This window comes from Macrotis lagotis, chromosome X (assembly GCF_037893015.1).
Source record: "Macrotis lagotis isolate mMagLag1 chromosome X, bilby.v1.9.chrom.fasta, whole genome shotgun sequence".
NCBI classification, from domain to species: domain Eukaryota; kingdom Metazoa; phylum Chordata; class Mammalia; order Peramelemorphia; family Peramelidae; genus Macrotis; species Macrotis lagotis.
The window spans coordinates 699,118,189-699,140,280 of NC_133666.1; the positions used below are offsets into that span (position 1 = coordinate 699,118,189).

General features: G+C 39.7%; 1 protein-coding gene and 1 pseudogene across 2 annotated transcripts; one reads left to right on the forward strand and one right to left on the reverse strand.

Annotated features, from left to right (window-relative positions):
- Position 1: 1 nt before the first annotated feature.
- Positions 2–21,296, reverse strand: LOC141497103 (uncharacterized). Of its 2 annotated transcripts, XM_074199699.1 has the most exons (5): positions 20,591–21,296; positions 16,865–16,991; positions 12,224–12,319; positions 12,057–12,107; positions 2–5,711 (listed from the first exon to the last, which is right to left on the reverse strand). In XM_074199699.1, exons 1-5 carry the CDS (start codon positions 20,621–20,623, stop codon positions 3,856–3,858), a joined length of 2,163 nt encoding a protein of 720 aa, XP_074055800.1. In that variant the 5' UTR covers positions 20,624–21,296; the 3' UTR covers positions 2–3,855. The 2 variants fall into 2 exon arrangements, with proteins under 2 accessions (XP_074055800.1, XP_074055801.1); XM_074199700.1 differs by lacking the exon at positions 12,057–12,107 and having other exon boundaries at positions 20,591–21,290.
- On the forward strand, positions 14,989–15,695 carry LOC141497168 (RNA-binding protein 38 pseudogene; annotated as a pseudogene).
- Positions 21,297–22,092: the final 796 nt, after the last annotated feature.

Below are 22,092 nucleotides of genomic sequence, written 5' to 3' on the forward strand. Positions count from 1 at the left end.
ATCTTGCTTCCTTCCCCGTCGTCTCCCCCACAGAAGGCAATTTGCCAGTCTATACATTGTTTCCATGGTATGCATTGATCCAAATTGAATGTGATGAGAGAGAAATCATATCCTTAAGGAAGAAACATAAAGTATAAGAGATAGCAAAATCACATAATAAGATATCAGGTTTTTTTTTCCCCAAATTGAAGGTAATAGTCTTTGGTCTTTGTTCAAACTCCATAATATTTTTTTTCAAGGCAAAAGGGGTTAAGTGGCTTGACTAAGGCCACCCAGCTAGGTAATCATTAAGGGTCTGAGATCGGATTTGAACGTAGGTACTCCTGACTCCAGGGCCGGTGCTTTACCCACTGCACCACCGAGCCGCCCCACATGATTTCTTTCTCTGGATACAAATGGTATTCCCAAAATTGTCCCTGATTGTTGCAGTGATGGAATGAGCAAATCCATCAAGGTTGGTCATCACCCCCATGTTGCTGTTAGGGTGGACAATGTTTTTCTGGTTCTGCTCATCTCACTCAGCATCAGTTCATGCAAATCCCTCCAGGCTTCCCTGAATTCCCATCCCTCCTGGTTTCTAATAGAATAGTGTTCCATGACATACATGTACCATTTGCCAATTGATGGACATTTACTTGATTTCCAATTTTTTGCCGCCACAAACAGGGCTGCTGTGAATATTTTTGTACAAATGATGTTTTTACCCTTTTTCCATCATCTCTTCAGGGTATAGACCCAGTAGTTATATTGCAGGACCAAAGGGTATGCACATCTTTGTTGCCTTTTGGGCATAATTCCAAATTTCTCTCGAGAAAGGTTGGATGAGTTCACAGCTCCACCAACAGTGTATTAGTGTCCCAGATTTCCCACATCCAGGAAGGGACCTTGTTGACTGGGAGCACCTTCAGGAGAATAGAATACATGTAAAATTGCCTCTAATGTAATTGCATATTAGTCATACTGGGAAAAAGGAACCAGAACTAAAGGGGGTGGGAGGAACATGAGAAAAAAAAACCAAAAGTGAAAATAGTATGCTTTGATTTGCATTCAGACTCTAATTTGTTCTCTGGATGAGGATGAATTTTCCATCATAAGTCTTTTAGAAATGTCCTTGATTTGGGCAGCTAGGTGGTGCAGTGAATAGAGCAGTGGCCCTGGAGTCAGGAGTACCTGAGTTCAAATTTGACCTCAGACACTTAATAATTACCTGTGTGGTCTTGGGCAAGCAACTTAACCCCATTGCCTTGCAAAAACTAAAAAAAAAATGTCCTTGATTAGTCTATGGCTGAGAGTCTCAGTCCATCATAGTTGATCATCTCACAATGTTGCTCTTCAGGTTCTGCTTATATCACTCAGCATCAGTTCATGCAAGTTTTTTTCATTTTCTCAAGTCCACCCACTCACATTTTTCCTATACAACAATAGTACTCCATCATATAGATCATAATTTGTTGTCATTTCCTAATTAATTAGCATCATATCAATTTCCAATTGCTCAATACTCCAAAAGTAGCTTCTGTAAATATTTTTGTACATGTGGATCTTTTTCACATTTTTATTATCTCTTTGGGATATAGCCCAAATAACAGTATTGCTGGATCAAAGGGTATGAACAGTTATATAGGCTCTTGGACATAGTTCCACATTGCTCACTATAAGGCTGAAACAAATCACAACTCTACTAACAGTGCTTTGGTGTCCCAGTTTTCCCATATCCCCTTCATTTTCAATCATTTTCTATTTTGTCACCTTAGCCAGTGATAGGTTTGAGGTGGCACCTCAGTTATTTGAATTTGCATTTCTCTAATCAATGATTTAGACCATTTTTTCATGACTATAGACTTAATTTCTTTGTCTGAAAGCTACCTTTCCATATCCTATGGCCATTTCTCAATTGGAAAATGACTTTCTTATAAATTTGATTCAGTTGTCTATTTTAGAAATGAGTACTTCATCAGAAACACTAGATGTGAAATTGTTTCCCAGCTTTCTGTGTTCCATCTAATATTAGCTGCATTGGTTATGTTGTGCAAAATGTTTATAATTTATGTAATCAAAACTTTTGATTTTTGTATTTCATCATGTTCTTTTTGGTCATAAACTCCTGCCCTCCATAGAGCTGACTGATATTCCTTGTTCTGTATCCATTTCGACCTTACCTTGGTATAGGGTGTGAAATGGTCTATGTCTAATTTTTTCCATACTTTTTTAGTTTTTCCAGCAACTTCAATCAAATAGTGAATTCTTATCCCAGAAGCTAGAGTCTTTGGTTTTAACATATTTCCTTCAAACATATCTCACTGATCCACTACATTATTTCTTAGCCGGTACCAGAGTTGGAGGATTACTGCTTTATGACACTGTTTTGGATTTAGCACAGGTAGACCACCTTCCTTTGCATTTTTTTCCATGAATTACCTTGATATTTTTCTTAGTCTAGTCCTCCAGATGAATTCATTTACTACTTCTAGCTCTGCAAACTAAGTTTTTGGTGGTTTCATTACTGTGGCCCTGAATCAGTTATTCAAATTAGGAAGAACTGTCATTTTTGTTATATCAGCTTTGCCGACCCACCAGTAAATGATGTTTTTCTGCTTGATTAGATCTTGCTTTATTTGTGTTACAGTTGGGTTCATATAATTTCTAAGTTTCCTCTTGCCAGGTAGATTTCCAATTATTTAATGTTCTCTACAATGTGATAGATAGAATACAAATGAAATTGCCACACTTACTTTATTTTTTACTCTTTTGTCTTAAATTTATTTTTTCATACATTTGACATGCAAAGATAGTTGTCAACAGTCATTTTTGGAAGATTTTTGAAGATCATTTTTCTCCCTCTCCATTCACAAAGCTGACTTCTAGAAGGCAGAGTAGTTTCAGCAGTTAGAGGACAGAGAGATATTTGAGGTCCTTCGAAGGTAGAACATACCAAATATGTTCCACTTCCAGCCAGTCCACTCTTGGAGATTCTTCCTAATTTCAGGAACACCAACCTGCAGCCTCTAAGAACTCAAGGATCTCACTCTAATCTCACCCAGGGCCCAGAAAAAGAGGGCCCTCACTTCCTTTTTTTTTCTGTAGGGCCTGCCTACCATCACATGAAAAGACTTCTCCACTGTAATCATCCCTTCATTTGCTTGAAACCCCTCCACTATTCCAAACTCTGCACTTCTATACCTCCCTGCCCACAGTGCTCAAACTCCACCCTGGTCCCCACCTCCAGGCTGGTCTTCTTTGAAAGATCACCCTCTCAAATGCCACCACCACTTCCCCAAACTACAACACTGATCTAGCTGAAAGTAATGGACCTTCTACTTTGAGGAGCTGCAAGGAAGTTGTTCTTGGAAAACCTTGGATGTTATATACTTTTTGTAAGTGGAAATCCAGGATGGAATGGACTGAGGAGTTCGTTAGATGAGTTCTTCCTTCCATTAAAGGAAAATACACATAAAATTGTTCAATTCTCATGATGAGAAACTGTAAGAATAAGAATGAAAGGTCATTGGATCAGAATTACTGTATCCTACTCTGAATGCAATCAGTTTAAAATATCACAATGACAGCTGGAGTGAGTGATGTTTCTGTGTAGGATAATTCAGAAGTGTATTGAACAAATTAATATTATTTGGAAATTTTGTTTGCTTTTCATCTAAAACATTGTTCTGATGTACAATAAGAAGGTACCTCTGAATAAAAGACTTTCCACATTGATTACATCCTTAAATGTTTCTTTCCAGTATGGATTTTCTGATGTGCAGATAAACCTTTCCACACTGGTGACATTCATAGTTTTTCACCAGTGTGGACTCTCTCATGTGTAGTAAGACTGAGCTTCCATTTACAAGCCTTTCTTCATTGATTACATTCATAAGATTTCTCTCCAGTGTGTTTACGCTGATGTGCAGCAAGAGTGACCCTGTGGAAAAAAGTCTTACCACACTGATTACATTCATAAGGTTTCTCTCCAGTGTGGATTCTCTGATGTGCAGTAAGATTGTTCTTCCGAGTAAAAGCCTTTCCACATTGATTACATTCATAAGGCTTCTCTCCAGTGTGGCTTCGCTGATGTAAAGTAAGATGGTCCCTCTGAATAAAAGCCTTTCCACATTGATTACATTCATATGGTCTTTCTCCAGTGTGGATTCTCTGATGTGCTGTAAGTTGGAACCTCTGAATAAAAGCCTTTCCACATTGATTGCATTCATAAGGTTTCTCTCCAGTGTGGATTCTCTTATGTTTAGTAAGACTGTGCTTTTGGGGAAAGGCCTTTCCACATTGATTACATTCATAAGGTTTCTCTCCAGTGTGGATTCTTTTATGTTCATTAAGACTGCGCTTCCATGGAAAAGCCTTTCCACATTGATTACATTCATAAGGTTTCTCTCCAGTATGACTTCTCTTATGTGTAGTAAGATTTGACTTCCATGTAAAAGTCTTTCCACATTGATTGCATTCATAAGGTTTCTCTCCAGTGTGGCTTCTCTTATGTGTAGTAAGACTTAGCTTCCATGTAAAAGCCTTTCCACAATGACTGCATTCATAAGGTTTCTCTCCAGTGTGGATTCTCTCATGTTTAGTAAGACTATGCTTCTGGGGAAAAGCCTTTCCACATTGATTACATTCATAAGGTTTCTCACCAGTGTGGATTCTCTGATGTGCAGTAAGATTGTTCCTCCCAGTAAATGCCTTTCCACATTGATTACATTCATAAGGTTTCTCTCCGGTGTGGATTCTCTGATGTGCAGTAAGATTGTTCCTCCCAGTAAAAGCCTTTCCACATTGATTACATTCATAAGGTTTCTCTCCAGTGTGGATTCTCTGATGTAATGTAAGATGATCCCTCTGAACAAAAGCTTTTCCACATTGATTACATTCATAAGGTTTCTCTCCAGTGTGTATCCTCTGATGTGCAGTAAGACTGGGTTTCCCTTTAAAAGCCTTCCCACATTGATTACATTCATAAGGTTTCTCTCCAGTGTGAGTTCTCTGATGTGCAGTAAGATGGACCCTCTGAATAAAAGCCTTTCCACATTGATTACATTCATAAGGTTTCTCTCCAATGTGACTTCTCTTATGTGAAGTAAGACTGGTTTTCCATTTAAAAGCCTTTCCACATTGATTACATTCATTAGATTTTTCTCCAGTGTGGATTCTCTTATGTTTAGTAAGGCTGTGCTTCTGGGGGAAAGCCTTTCCACATTGATTACATTTATAAGGTTTCTGTCCAGTATGAATTCTCTGATGTTCAGTAAGACTACACCTTTGAGTAAAAGCCTTTCCACATTGATTACATTCATAGGGTTTCTCTCCAGTATGACTTCTCTGGTGTAAAATAAGATGTTCCCTCTGAATAAAAACCTTCCTACATCGATTACATTTATAAAGTTTCTCTCCAGTATGACTTCTCTTATGTGAAGTAAGACTGGACTTCCATTTAAAAGCCTTTCCGCATTGATTACATTCATAAGGTTTCTCTCCAATGTGGATTCTCTGATGTTCAGTAAGACGGGTCTTCCATGCAACAGGCTTTCCACACTGATTAAATTCACAAGATTTCTCTCTAATTTGGATTCTGTCATGAGGGGCAAATAATTCTCTCCAGGGAAAGTCACAGGGACTGTCATTTGTGACTCTTTGCTTCTGAGTTTCTTCCAGAGTAAGTTTCAATTTTCTAGTAGTCTCCTTCATTTCACGTCTGATCTCTTTTTCTGAAAGAAAAAAGTATAAACAGAAGTCACACATATACACACACTTGTATATCTATACATATAAATACACATAGATACATGTCTATATATATACACATAGATACATATCTATCTATATATACATATACACACACAGATACATATCTATATATATCTACACATATAGATACAAATGTGTGTGTGTTTGTGTTTGTGTGTGTGTGTGTGTGTGTGTGTGTGTGTGTGTGCGTGTGTCCTTCCCTTCATTGGTAGAACGTAGACTCATTTACATTTTATTTCCTCAGGTAATGAAAAAAAATCTTCAATCTGACAAAGATAGGATCAATCATTTTTAAATGCCAATAGCTCACATGCAAAGAAAGATTTAATTTACAAAGAGCTACATACCCAGTCCCAGGACACAATGACAATAAAAAGGTGATCCAGCATTGTCATGACACTCACAATTTGGGCCATGAGCTCAGAATGATCTCCTGATCTGACCCACATCTTAGTTGCTGACACTAGGACACAATCCCTGAGGGTGGACATGTTCAATTCACAATACTCAACAAATTATCTGCATTATAATTTTCCATTGCTCTTCCATTGTCCCTTTCTTCATAGACACAATGACAATTGGTACAATTATGCCAAATATTCAAATTATTTCATGATCCATACTACATGAATGAATAATGTAATTTCCCTGGTGATCACTTTAAAGCTTTATTTTCTGTTTCAGTATCTGGAGTCACATGCTGAATATCAACACTGTTTTTGGTATTTATCAGAGGCATAAGATATTTATTCTGATCCATTGTGTTTATGGTATAATTATTGCTTCCTTCTTTTAAAAAAAAACTTTTAATGACCCTGCTCACTAAAGGAAAATTGAAATTTTCTATTAATTCAATTTTTTTAAATGATGGAATTTCTTCTATCTGAAAATATGTGTTGCACAGAGGAATTCGAGCTAATCATTCCTTTGGAAGGAATTTAACATGCTTCACATTTAGTCCTCTTGCAGCTCTTCCCATTTACAGGTTCACACATCACATGAAGGATTGAGACAGTGGTCCAAGGGATTTTTGCTTAAATGTTGTAGATTGCAAGTGAAGGTGTAAATAATTGTCCATTTGGGCTACACAGATATTTATCCTCTAAGACTTCTTTTTTTTTTTGCAAGGCAATGGGGTTAAGTGACTTGCCCAAGGCCACACAGCTAGGTAATTATTAAGTGTCCGAGACCAGATTTGAACTCAGGTACTCTTGACTCCAAGGGCCGGTGCTTCATCCCAAGACTATGTTTTTTGCAATAATATACTGATTGCATCCAACTGACTGATTCTGACTAAGTACTCCATTTTTTTTTAAATTCTCAACTTTATCTAATTATTTTCAAAGTCCAGAAAAGTTAGACATTCATGTGCAAATAGTTCAAGACATGCAAGTACCCTCAATGGCTGTCTTTCACTGGACCAGAGGAGCTCTCTCATTCCTAGCTGATCCTGTAATCATCAGATGAAGAAGACTTGAGTGATGACAGGGTAATTGAAAACCATGGTCCTAGGCACACACACTAGAGAACATTAAGGAAACATCATGGCCTACCAAAACCTTTCTATGGAAACAGACCTTAAAGTGCTACTCATTGAAAGGCTCAGGTGTTTTCTAATTTGAATTTATCCTCTGTTTATGGTACTCTTCTTTTATCTGTGGCTTTTCAAAGCAAATGGTTGACAACATAAGTTAATCATGCCGTAAAGTTTCACAGAAAGGGTAGACCATTTATTAGTTGAAGAAAAAACTACAGCTAAAGAAAGACTATGTTATCAAAGATTGTTTTCCATACAAAAATTATATTTTAAATAAGAACATTTACAATCCACCTGCAAGTACATTTTTCAAATCCACATTGTCATGAATAAATTTTTAAAAATCATGTTAATACTAATTTGCAATTCATTTTGAGTGATTTGAGAATTTCAAAAGATTGATTTCTATCCCTGAGGGAACATGTCCAATTCGATGTTTATGTTTCTGCTCATATGTGTGTGGACATTTTATTTTCTCTAAAAATAAGAATGGAACATGAAGTACACTGAAGTGTATAGAAGGGGTTTTTTATATAAGCATATAAAAACATATAAACATATGAAAAAACATAAAAAAGACAATATTTGTAATTTACCTGCTAGTACTTTTGTCAAGTATGCTACTTGTCATGGACTAATTGAAAAACAAATCTTTTTAATAGCAATTAAGCAATTCAGTGTGATTAGTTTGAGTTTTAAAAAAATCCATCCCACCTTCTTTGGCATTTTTTTTTCATTAAATCCCTGGATATTCTTGACTTTTTGTTTCTCCATATGAATTTTAGTTACAATTTTTTCTAGCTCATTAAAGTAATTTTTTGGAAGTTTGATTAGTAAGGCACTAAATAAATACTTTAGGTAGAATTGTCATTTTTATTATATTAGCTCAGCCTATCCATGAACAGTTGATATTTGCTCAGCTATTTAAATCTGATTTTATTTGTGTGAAAACTGTTTTATAGTTGTTTTCATAGTTTCTGAATCTGCCTTGGCAGGTAGACTCCCAAGTATTTTATATCGTCTGAAGTTACTTTAAATGGGATTTCTCTTTCTAGCTCATCCTGCTTTATCTTGCTAGTAATATATAGAAATGCTGAGATTTTATGAGGGTTTATTTTTTAATCTGCAACTTTGCTAAAGTTGCTAATCGTTTCTAGTAGTTCCATCGATTTTTTAGGATTCTCTAGGTATGCCATCATGTCATCGTCAGATTGAGAGTTTTGTTTCTTCCTTCTCAATCCTAATTCCTTTAAATTTCTTTTTTTCCCCCCTCTAATTGCTGAAGCTAACATTTTTAATACAATATTGAATAGTATTGGTGATAATGGGCATTCTTGTCTCACCCCTGATCTTATTGGGAATACTTCTAGCTTATCCCCATTGCACATAATCTTGTTGATGGTTTCAGATAGATACTGCTTATCATTCTAAGGAACAATCCAGTTATTCCTATGCTCTCCAGTGTTTTTAGTAGGAATGGGTGCTGTTTTGTCAAAGGCTTTTTCAGCATCTATTGAGATAATCATATGATTTCTGTTAGGTTTGTTACTGATATAGTCAATTATACTAACAGTTTTCCTAATATTGAACCAACTCTGCATTCCTGGGATAATTCCTGCTTGGTCATAGTGTCTTATCCTACTGAAAACTTGCTGTAATCACTTTGCTAAGATTTTAATTAAGATTTTTGCATCCATATTCATTAGGGAAATTGGTCTATAATTTTCTTTTTCTGTTTTGACTCTTCCTGGTTTAGGTATCAGCTCCATATTGGTGTCATAGAAGGAGTAAGGCAGAGTTCTGTCTTCACCTATTTTTCCAAAGAGTCTATATAGGATTGGAACCAATTTTCCTTTAATGCTTGATAGAATTCACTTGTGATTCATCTGACCCTGGAGATTTTTTTCTTAGGGAGTTCAGCGATTACTTGTTGAATATCTTTTTCTGAGATGGGGTTATTTAGCTATTTAATTTCCTCTTCATTTAACCTGGGCAAGTTATAGTTTTGTAAATATTCATTCATTTCACTTAGATTATCAAATTTATTGGCATCCAGTTGGGCAAAATAATTCTGAAATATTACTTTAATTTCCTCCTCATTGGTGGTGAGTTTACCTTTTTCATTTATGATATTAGTAATTTGTTTTTTTTCTTCCTTTTCTTGAATCAAATAATAACTGTTATGGAACACTATTGTTCTATTGGAAACCAAGAGGGATGGGATTTCTGAGAAGCCTGGAAAGACTTGAATGACCTGATGCTAAGTGAGATGAACAGAACCAGAAGAATATTGTGCACCATAGCAGCATCATGGGGTGATGATCAATCTTAATGGACTTGCTCATTTCATCAATGCAATAATCAGGGACAATTTTAGAGTACCTGCGACAGAGAATACCATTTGTATCCAGAGAAAGAACTGTGGAGTTTGAACAAAGAACAAAGTCTATTACCTTCAATTTTTTTTTAAAAATCTCTTATGCATTAACATAAAAAAATCTATCCCTCAGTGGGAGGTTGCCCAATTCTCCATTCATATTCTGCTTATTACATGTGAAAAGATTTTCAAGATACTCTCTCCAAAAATCAGAATACAACTGATGGTGACATGGATAAAACACAGAACCTTGAATCAGGAAGATCTGAGTTTCAATCCCAAATCAGAAACCTGCTACTCCAATGACCCTAAGAAAGTCACAGAATCTCTGCCGGCATTAACTCCTTGGATTCTTATGAGACACAATATTTGCCTAGTAGGTGCTGCAAAAATGGTAGCTCTTACTTTTCTTTGATTTTGACTGTTTGCTCTCCCAGTTCTGTTCTCCTTAAGTCAATATTATCCTACTCCTTTTATTTCCTTAAGTGTCTCCTGTATTACATGAATTTCTATTCAGAAACATTCTCTTTTCAGTGTATCAGCTTCTTTGTAAACTGGATTCTGACCTCTGTAATAGCAGACTGCTTCTTGCCTCAGTAGTATCTAAAGAGAAGGTACATCACATTTCCAAATCTTTTAATTCCTCTCCAACTCTTCATTAAGGCTTGCTTGTATCTACCCCACCAATGAAGAGCTGAATATTTATCAAGGGCCATCTCATCCATCTCATCTCACATAAAAGAATTAACTTCTTCTCCCCTTTGACCTTAATATCACATGAAAAGAGTATTCTTCAGTTTGCTGAAGAAAATCCTTTTTTTGGGGGGGTATATAATCTCATTCCAACCCTTCACTTGCCCCTATAGCTATGTAAAATGATTGTACACATATTATTACAATATATCAGTTCTTTCTCTTTATGTAGATAGAATCTTTCTTCCTTTGAGATTTATATTCAATTTTGGTAATTATAATAATGAAAGGGGAGAAAAGAAACTGCAACTAACTCCCAATTTCATCGTTTAATTGAAATGCATCTCTCAAAAAGTTACCAATATTCTCAAAATTGCTGAAATTCAAATGACCATTCCATAATTCTAATACTTTCTGGCTTCTCTGCAGGCTTTGACATTGTCATTCTCTTCCTTTTCTTCATACTTCCTTTTCTAGATTTGACTGACATTGTTCTCCCCTGATGATACTTCTACCATAGCCAAAAGGAAATTCACTCTTTCCTCCCAACACTCCCACCTTCTTATATTCTTAATGCTCTTATTCAGGTCATCTCCCAGTAGTCCAGGCTCAGAGATAGAAAGCCATGCACTCCTCATCAGCTCTCACACATTCTGACTCCTGACTCACATAATCAGCCTTTTACAAAGTTCCATTGATTCTTTCTTTCACGTATATCCATTTCTCTCTCAACACTGATGCTGCTTCATACCCTAGTCGACTTCTCAACTAAAATATTGTAGGAACCGAATGGTTGGCCTAGCTGCCCCCAGTTCAGTCATTCCTCCAATTAGTTGTCAAATTCTTTCCAAACCTCTCCCTAGATCATGTCCCCATCAACTCAACAGTAGCTCACAGCCAAAGGTGTGTAATGTAAAACATAAAGCCCTAGCCAGCCCTGTTGAATCACTTCATCAGCAACACTTTTTTCTATACTTCCAATCTTTTTTCACTTTACTTCCCCCCGGATATGCTACAGTTCAGTATTATGGACCTCCTTTCACTTCTGGGAACATCTTCCACTTTTGGACTCCTTGGGTTTCCCTCACCTTTCCTGTAACCTAGAATGCTCTTTCTGGTTCCCCTGATGCCTCCCAATGCAGACCATCTTCCACAATAAGTCTTTACTGGTTCTACTTACATTTATGACCCAGGGGCAACTAGATAGTAGAGTGGATTCTGCAGGTAGGAGGACCTGAGTTCAAATCTGGCCTCAAACACTTGATTCGAACTAGCTTTCTGACTGTGGTCAAGATACTTTATACCACTACCTGACAAAAAAAAACAAACAACCCCAAAAAGAACTAATTTCTGTCAACAATATCCAACTTATCGTATCCATGGCAGATTACTACAAAATTGATAGTCTGTTCTCTGTCCTCAATAGATTATGAGTTCCATGGGGGAAAGCCTCCTGTATATATTTATTTGCTTGGTGCTTTGCACAAGGTCTGGATGATAATAGGTGTTTAGATGTTTGGGGACCTGAAGAATGTCTAGGAAATATCTCATAGAGGATAACCTAACCCGCTTTGGCACTTTTAAAAGAATTCCCTACACACAAATTCCAAATAATAACATGTATTTGGATCCTAGATTGATTGGAAGGGAACTGAAATGTCATGGAGTCCAACTCCTTCATATTACAGATGGAGGTACCGAGGCGCAGTGGTTCAGTGACTGATCCAGGAAGACCATGCTTAGAAATATCTGAAAAAAAATTGCAAGACAGCTCTTCAAGCCCCAAATGTAGCATTTATTTCATTATAACATGTAGAAGTCTCTTGTCATCAGGGTTCTCATCTACCTGCTTTCACCTCACTCACCTGCACAGCATATCCTCAGGCCTCCTTGCTCCAGCATCCATGGAGTTTCCTTTTGCTCAAAATAAGAGATTATATCTTGTTTGGTTACTGGAAACCCTAGGAAGAAAAGTCAGTAAGGGAAAAAATAGAAAGAAACATGTAATTTAGTTGTATATCTGAAAATGAGTGTAAAAGTAGAGTTGTTGCATTTTGGAAATCATTCCTTATGTTCACACATAGGAGTCTGTATTCAACCATTAGTGCTTGCAAATAATCCAAAATAGCACTTGTTAGTTCTGAAAAATGGCCTCAGTCTTTGCCCTGACCACCACCCCTATCCCTAATCCTGTCAAGTTCCATTCTGGTAGAAGTAACTAATTCTAAAAATTGGGTAAAATGCGTTATTGTGTAAGGTCAGCCTCCAGCCCCAGAAATGGGGACCTTGAGAAAACACTTCCATCATGTTGTCTACTATTCATCTGAGGAGTATTAGACTATTCAGATGAGATTCTCCTACCGCAAACACAAGACAACCTCCTTTTCCCAATTCTACTTCATGGACAGTCTGTTATTCCTGGCAATGCCAGGAGTATACAAGGATGGGCCATTGGGTGACTTTCAGGTTTCCTGAAGTGCAATCTCAGAGCATTTACTTTTTGAACTCTGAGGAGAGATGAGAGAATATCTTGGAATCAAGTTGGAATGAGAAAATGTGTTCCAGTTGCCACTTCCTCATAGAATAGAAGATCCTTCATAGAAGAATCATCTAGAAATGAAAGGCAGCTGAAAGTGCAGTGAAGAGAGTCCTAAAGCAGAGGCAGCTAGGTGGTGCAGTGGATAAAGCACCAGCCCTGGAGTCAGGAGTCCCTGAGTTCAAATCCAGCCTCAGACACTTAATAATGACCTAGCTGTGTGGCCTTGGGAAAGACACTTAACTCCATTTGCCTTGCAAAAAAACCTTAAAAAAAAAGAGAGAGTCCTAAGTAAAGAGTGAGGAGTGCCAGTCTAAATCTAGCCTCAGGCAGTTAGTAGCTATGCCACTGAACTTCCATTTGACTCAGTTTCCTCAACTATCAAATGGAGATGATATGACCTAACTTGGAAGTTATTAACAGGATGAGATGATATAATATTGATAAGAAAGCACTTGCCATAGTCCCTGAAAAAGTTTATTCTCTTCCCTTCCTTTCCCATTATGTGTGCTAGAATCTTAGGGCCAGATGGAGGAAGATTAAGGACAAATTTGCTACACTAGGGATAACTAAACTAGGACATTCAAGCTACAAATTGAAGCTTGTGGAAAAGAATATTCCAAATACTCGACTCATCCTGAAGTACAATATCAATGCTCGTGCAACCCCTGTGTAAAGAGGGTCCTTGACACTTCTGGGTCCCAAGAAGCATCTCAGTTTGGCTAACACCCCTAAGTCTGGGAACATCCTGACAGGGCTAAAAGTTGACACTGAGAATCAGGAGATATGCCAAAAATTCTATCTGAGACTCACCTAATGTTCTTGTTAACCTGATTCTTTTGCTGCTTCTGCAATATTCCTTCTCCCTCCTAAAACTGCCTCCCCCTCCCCAGGTGTAAATGGAGCCATGAGATAGTAAACTCCACCTGACCTAAGTCTCCCTGGTACATGACTGTCCTGTACCACAGGAAAAATGGTAGACCTTGACCCCCTTCCATCTTTTATTGGCTTCCTATCTATACTATGTCACATGTGTGCCAAACAGTCTGACAAGGAACTCTATCTAATGGCTATTTCTGCTTCTGTACCCTGCTTGTTCACAATACCCCCACCCCTCAAAATACCGTGAAAACCTTGCTCATTCTATTCTCGGGTCATTAGATTTGGGGTTTTTTTTACCCCTAGCAACCCCCCGGGTAAATAAAAAATCCACTTCTAAATTTTGTTTGGTCTCTGATTTGCTTTCTGGGTACAACAATCCCAAATAGTAAGGGTTTTAACAAAATGCTGCCTGAAAGTTTCCGTAAGAAAAATTCATGTCCAGGTAGAGGTTAAATTGAATAAGCTCTGAAATTGGTTCTACATCAAAGATATTTCCATACTGATTTGATTTTTTATCTGAAGCTACCTAAAATTGCTAAGAGACAGCTTCAAGGGCAACAAAGTAGATACTCAGATTCTTATCACACAATGCAAAGATATTTTACAAGAAAACCATCTTTCTTGAGGACGCCATCCCTTATATGTAAGCAACTCATACTTTTTTCTCTCAAATGTGATCTATGCTTTAAAACCTCTACAGTAGGGGTGGCTAGGTGGCGTAGTGGATAAAGCACCGGCCTTGGAGTCAGGAGTACCTGGGTTTAAATCCAGTCTCAGACACTTAATAATTACCTAGCTGTGTGGCTTTGGGAAAGCCACTTAACCCCATTTGCCTTGCAAAAAAAAAACCCTAAAAAACAAAACCAAAAAACCCCTCTACAGTAGGGAATGAAGACCTTCCCATTGATTATAGGCTCATTGTTGGAGTCCCCAAGCAGCTCAAGGTCTCTGAGTGTGGGTTGTGCTGGTGCCCAAGGCTTCTCTATTCTCCTTGCAGTTTGTGCCTGGGGCCCTTGCACCACCTGCTTCTCACCTCCCGCATACACTGAACTCAAGAGTCAACAGTTGGATTTTCCTTGCATCTTGAACAGGAAGGAGAGCCACTTTGGGGCAACACTTTTTTTGGGGGGAAGGGCTGGTGGGCACTCACACCTCACTAGAGCGCAGCATCCCTGGGGACCCAGGCTCCATCTGGCCACAGCCCCAGCACGGATGCTCCTCTAGCAGGCTCCTCTGAGTGGCAAGTGGGTCCTGGCCAGCACCATACACACTCTTCAGAAAGATACCATGTTCACTAAGATCTTCGCTGGGGGTGGGGGGAGGCTTCCCTACCACAACACTGACTCCTCCTTGAGGAAGTACTTTGAGGGCTTTGGGGACATCGAGGAGGCTGTGGTCATTACCGACCACCAGATGGGCAACAGGGCTTTGGCTTTGTTACAATGGCAGACTGGGCTGCAGCAGAGAGAGCTTGTAAAGACCCCAACCCCATCATAGATGGCTGGAAAGAAAATTTTAATTTAGCGTACCTGGGAGCCAGGCCAAGGAGTATTCACACTGGGTTTACAATTGGCGTTCAGCAGTTATACCCTGCTTTTATTCAGAGGCTTTATGGGCTCACCTCACACTATATTTACCCAAAAGCGATTGTCCAGCACAGTATGGTGATCCCCACTCTTGTCCAGTTCACTGCATCCCCCTACATAGACTATACTACAGCAAGCCAAGCCTAAACCCAGTACACCACAGCTACCTATGACCAGTATCCTTATGCCTCCTCTCCTGTCATTAGTTTTGTGGGATTGCTTGTATGGGATTGTGCTGTGCAAGCTCCCCTCACCGCTGCCAATCCTGCAGCTGTGACCACCACCTCTGTGCAGTATCAGCCTCCCCAGCTGCAGCCTGACAGAATGCAATGAGGAGACCCAAGGAAGGACAGTCTGACCTCTGGAGGAAAAAATAAGATGTGCAAACAGTGATGCTACAGAACAAAAACAAAACACACACACAAAAAAACCTCACCATAAAATAGACAAAAAAGCCCCAACAAAACACCAGAAAAACTTATTAGGTATATAGGAATACCTATGCTATTTATATAAGGGTAGGCCAAAACCCTTTCAATTCTTTACTGTGCTCATGAAAGAAGAGAGAATTCTGTTTTTTTGTGATTTTTTTTTTAATCAAGACAAGTAAGATCTTGAAGATGGCCTCTAAATGATGGAGAAATCTAACTGAAAACCATTCAATTATTTGCACAATTTCCTGGCCTGCTTCCAACTTACAACATCTCTCTTCCTTCCCATTACTCCTCTCTTGTCAACTTGCAAGTCTACTCTTTACCATGAGTTTCAAAGAGATACTCATCCAACTAGTGTAACAACCTTATCTCCCCATCCCTTCCCCCTTTCTGGTTGTACAAAAACTTTGTGACAATACTCAGATGCCTTACTGAAAAAAAAAAGAACTATTTTTTGAATATTTATTGCAATTTTGATCACATGAGCTGCGAATTGCAGACAAAAGGTTGCTAGTAAGTATCTGCCTCGTTTAATTCTCATTTACTCAATTATTGTATGTAGGTAAATTTCTAAGAAAATGACTGAATTGCTTCACCATGCAAGAGGGAATATTGTCCCTGGAGAAAGTGAAATATTCCTACAGTCAACAATGCGCTGTAATATTTTCTTAAATTAATTGTTACACTGTTCAGATCTCAAAATTTAAGTTTATTTTTTAAATAGGGGGAAAAAACCACTACTTACTCCTCCCTATCACTCCAGGAAATCAAAATATATTTTATACTTTAGAAACTCTTTTGTAATTGCTGCAATCTATGGAGAGAAAATGATAACAGTATTTCTATAAAATAAAAGAAGTCTGTAGGATGGGAGCCAGAAAAACCCAGGGAAACATTGTTAACCTATCTGAACAAGAGGAAAAAGGACATTTTTTTTGCCTGTGGTATGACAGCTGTCTACATAAAGAAAACACTCAATATCAGTTAAGTGGATTTTTACCAAGAAAGCAATAAACTGTTTAAGATTGAAAAAAAAAAGCTCATTGTTACTAGGGGAAGTGTCCTTACCCACTGAGAACAGGTTCTGGGCATTCTCCAGCATGACCTCCTTGTACAACTGCTTCTGAGGAAGATCCAAGAGGTTCCACTCCTCCTGGCTGAAGTCCACAGCCACATCCTTGAATGTCACAGATACCTAGATCATCAAAGTCATTAGATGCAAAGTTGAAAGAGTACTTAGACTTAAAGAGTGCAACCCTCAACAATTATAGGTCGAGCCTGAAGCACAGAAAGGGAATTGCCCAAAGGTTATCATACCCTGGATGAGAGTCAGAGTCAGGTCTAGAACTCACAGTCATTAAGAGTACAATAGAATTTTGAGAAAAGCATTTTATGGGATAAGTTGGAACATAACTGAGAAGAGTTATACCATGAAATATGTCTCCCTGGGGAATTGGGGAAAAGGTTTTGCTCTCTCTGTGGAGGAGAAAAAAGTGATGTGAAATTTCTTCCTTATCAAAACAGATAGAGGAGATTTGTTCTGGGTAAATGGTGATATAAGGCAGAAATTTTCAAACTCTATAGATTTTCTCCACTGAGAGATGAATGAACATAAATCAGGAAAACAGAAGGGCAAAGCAATGTCCTAGGAGGACATTTTGGGAGAACTCAGAGAAGATGGTAGGCCTGAGGTTTGGCCTGACTGAAGAGGAGATGGCCCACAGACTCATCAAACAGAAGACCCTGGGGGAAGGAGAGAAGGCCTCAAGAAATTTCACTACAGCAACCTTTGCCTCCCAAATTTCATCTAAAGCAAAAAAGATGCTGAATGGAAGAAGTATGAAGGATTCTGTGCTGTGTCTGGAAGGCATGGCTAGCAGTGCTGACCAGCCATGACCCTACCCTGACAGTGGCTATGGGCAAGAAGGAACAAGTACCATAAAGATGAATAGTTTATAGGGACAGCATGGGCAAGATGAAAATTTGATAATAATAATAATATTAAGCTGCTAAAAAATTAAAATAAGAGGAATTAAAGATAAAAAATACATAAGCAAAGAATAAAGAACCAGGCTATTATTTGATTCGTTGGTGTGAAAAATGGCTTGGGATCATATTCAAAAGATAATGAGGATAAAAAAAGGCCATTCATTCCCTAAAGACTAATGTTGGGGCGGCTCGGTGGAGCAGTGGATAGAGCACTGGCCTTGGAGTCAGGAGTATCTGAGTTCAAATCTGATCTCAGACACTTAATAATTAACCTAACTGGGGCAGCTAGGTGGTGCAGTGGATAAAGCACCGGCCCTAGAGTCAGGAGGACCTGGGTTCAAATCCAGCCTCAGACACTTAATAATTACCTAGCTGTTTGGCCTTGGACAAGCCACTTAACCCCATTTGCCTTGCAAAAAAAAAAAAAACCCTAAAGAAAATAAAATACTTAACCTAGCTGTGTGGCCTTGGGCAAGCCCCTTAACTCCACTGCCTTGCAAAAAAAAAAACTAAACTAAAAAAAAAGAATTTCAGGAAGAAGAAAAAAAATTAAAATATCAAATAAGAAACAAGGGAAAACTAGAAAAAATAAAAGCAATCAAAAATTATAAAAAAGTAAAAGTATTGAAATATGATATAAAATATTAAAGAAGAAAAGTGACTTCATAAAAACAGTTGGACAAGAGGGATGGAATGATACTACAAGACACTGAGACATAAAAACACTAGGAAAAATAGAAGAGAATCTACAACATCTCATTAGAAAAACAACTCGAGTATTTTCCTTAGTACCTGGATGGTGTTAGTCTGGAGGTCTAAGTTCACTCATATTGCAGTGATTAGAAGGACAATCTTGGTCAATTTTCCTAGGAGATGAATCTGCCTACTATGTGGGTGTCTTTAGGAAATTTTGAAGGGATGACTTCTGAAGGAATTTACTAACACTAAAAATTACTTTTTGTCTGCTTTAGTGGACATGCACACATTTATTACATGGATTCCTGGTTGATAAGACAAAATAGGTGAATCAATACATTTTTAAGTTTTTCCCTCAAATTAACATTTATAAACATTATGCTCATTAGGACCAGAAAATGTTTGCTGATTTTTATATCTCTTTCCTTGAGTAATCACTTAACCTCAATCAAGATATTAAGCTGAAATTTTGCTTAATCTGTTTTTAATCACTTGATGTACTTGGAGCATCCATTGTCCAGTTTTATAGTTAAAATCATCATCCAGGTCTTCACTACATAAAAAAATAAAGATGAAGTTTTTTAAAAAAAAAAAAAGAAAACCAACTAGAACAGATCAAGGAGAGACAATACAGGAATTGTTTGACCTAAAAGTTATAATTTTTTAAAAAAAAGAATCTGGATACAATTAAGGAAATAGTAATTTAATTAAGAAAATTGCCCTAAAGTTCCAGATCAAGAAAATAAAATAGAAATATAAAAAATAGACTAACTACCATCTGAAAATCATCCTAGGGAGCAAATTTCCAGGACTGTCAGAGTCAAGTTTCAAAATCCTCAAGTTAAAATGAGAATGTTTGAAGCACCAAGGGGGAAAAAAACAACTGAAATATTGTGGAACAATAATGAGGACAAGACATGGCAGCTTCTATAGTAAAAGATCATAAGTCTTAGAACATTACATTTCAATGAGCAAAGGAGCTGGGGTTGACTCCAAGAATAACCTCCAGCCAAGTTGAGGATAATCCTGAATGGAAAAAAATGTGCATTTGATGAGCTGAAAGACATTCAAGTATTTGATTTTGATTACTTAAATTGCAAAGCTTTTGTACAGACAAAACCACTGTAACCAAGATCAAAAGAAATGTAGTAAACTGGGAAACAATCTTTACAACCAATATTTCTGACAAAGGACTTGTTTCTAAAATATACAGAGAAGTGAGTCTAATTTAAAAAAAAAAAGCTATTCCCCAATTGACAAATGGTCAAAGGATATGCAAAAGCAATTTAGAGATGAGGAGATCAAAGCAATCTATAGTCATATGAAAAATTGCTCTAAATCATTACTTATTAGAAAAATGCAAATTAAAGCTTCTCTGAGGTACCACCTCATACCTCCCAGACTGACCAATATGACCAGAAAGGATAACAATCATTGTTGGAAGGGTTGTGAGAAATCTGGGACACTATTACATTGTTGGTGGAGCTGTGAACTCATCCAACCTTTCTGGAGAGAAATTTGGAACTACCCAAAGAGCAACAAAAATGTGCATCCCCTTTGATCCAGCAATACCACTACTGGCTCTATACCCTGAAGAGATGATGAAAAAGGGTAAAAACATCACTTGTACAAAAATGTTCGTAGGAGCCCTGTTTGTGGTGGCAAAGAATTGGAAATCAAGTCAATGTCCTTCATTTGGGGAATGGCTTAATAAACTGTGGTAGATGTATGTCATGGAACACTATTGTTGTATTAGAAAATAGGAGGGACATAAGAAGAGGGGCAGGTAGATGATGCAGTGGCTACAGCACCAGTCCTGGAGTCAGGAGTACCTGAGTTGAAATCCGACCTCAGACACTTGATAATGACCTAGCCGTGTGGCCTTTGGCAAGCCATTTAACACCATTGCCTTGCAAAAAATTAAAAAAAAATCACAGAAGAAGAGAGCAGGCTACTATGGTCACTCCTTTATTCAGTTTCATGATTACTTTTAGTAAAGAATGGATCCATAGGGAGGGCACTGTCAAGCTTCCTAGACCATCCATTGAAGTCTATGGAAATGGACTTGGTTTCTCATGTTGGTCTTATTTAAGGATAGACTCTACTCACCTGAGGTGGGGGGCTGAGGGTCCCAGGGGCCATTCCCTCTGAATCCAGGCCTCCTGTGTTGGCAGCAAAGAAAGCAAAGTGTATCCATTGTATTAAGTTCCTCCATCATGGTCTGGGTCTTTTCCCCTTCCCCCACATATGGTAGCTTCAGAAATCCAAGAAAACCCGGAGCTTTTGCTAACAAAACTCACACCTAACCAAGGAAAGTTTTAATTCCATGGTTTCCTGACAACCAGAAGTTGGTCTGGCAAGTTCCTTTCTTTTGCTCTGAATTTTAAGAAACTCTCCAGCCCCCAGTAGTCCGAGGCTGCCTGCCTTTGTGCTTGGACTCCAGGTGACTTTTTATACAATTTTATCCAATTTTATAATAAAACTGTTCTAACTTGTTTCCTGCTTTGGGGTCTGGGTTTGATCCAGTGCCTACTTGGGTCAGGTCTTGATCCTCTGCAGACTGGCCCCCGCAAAGGAGGAGAGGGCTTTCCCTTCTCTCCCTATGCAGGAGGCAGACCCAGAGGCCTTTACAGAAGTGGGGTCCCACGGGGGTACAAAGGGCAAGGCCCTGCCCTCAAGGATGCCAGCCTGACCTCCTGAGAGAGGGAGGCAAGCCGGGAGAGCCAGCCGTGGAAATGACCAGGCCAGCAACTTCCCTCCCTCCTCTTGGTCCTTCCCTGCTTCCCCCAACCTTCCCATTCTCCCAGAGCCAGGAGGCAGAAGGGGTTTGAACTCCAAGTCGGGGTGAGGCCAGGCGGAGCCTCAGTGACACCTGGGTCAGGGCCCCCCCCCTCACCCGCACCTCTGCCTCCCCCACACCCCTCCTCCTCCCCGGCCAACACACTCATTATCGGGAGCCCAGCTGGGGAGCCCGAGGCCGGGGAAGCTGCGGGATGGGGCCGGGGAGGCTGCGGGATGGGGCCCGAGCCCGGGAGGCTGCGGGATGGGGCCGGGGAGGCTGCGGGATGGGGCCGGAGGCCGGGGAGGCTGCGGGATGGGGCCCGAGCCCGGGAGGCTGCGGGATGGGGCCCGAGGCCGGGAGGCTGCGGGATGGGGCCGGGGAGGCTGCGGGATGGGGCCCGAGCCCGGGAGGCTGCGGGATGGGGCCCGAGCCCGGGGAGGCTGCGGGATGGGGCCCGAGCCCGGGAGGCTGCGGGATGGGGCCCGAGCCCGGGAGGCTGCGGGATGGGGCCGGGAGGCTGCGGGATGGGGCCGGGGAGGCTGCGGGATGGGGCCGGAGGCCGGGAGGCTGCGGGATGGGGCCCGAGCCCGGGAGGCTGCGGGATGGGGCCGGGAAGGCTGCGGGATGGGGCCCGCGCCCGGGAGGCTGCGGGATGGGGCCCGAGGCCGGGAGGTGTCCCATCTTCACCCTGAGGCTGGGAAGGGAGTTGAGGCGGGAGGTCCAGGGCGCGGACTGGCAGGGGCTCCGGGCTCCCAGCATCGGGATCGTGGCCTCAAGTCTAGGCGCCGCGGGGGGCCAGGAGGCGGGGGCCCGGGAGCTGCGGAGGCCG

Bases quoted from the DNA above. Each gene is read 5' to 3' on its own strand.
- LOC141497103 (XM_074199699.1), bottom strand. From the start codon at position 20,623: ATGGCCCCTGGGACCCTCAGCCCCCCACCTCAG. The intron at 12,320-16,864 runs GTAAGGACACTT...TTTTCTTCCTAG, and splicing joins CCAGAACCTGTTCTCAGTGG to GGTTTCCAGTAACCAAACAA. The intron at 5,712-12,056 runs GTACCTCCATCT...TTTTTCTTTCAG, and splicing joins CACTGAACCACTGCGCCTCG to AAAAAGAGATCAGACGTGAA.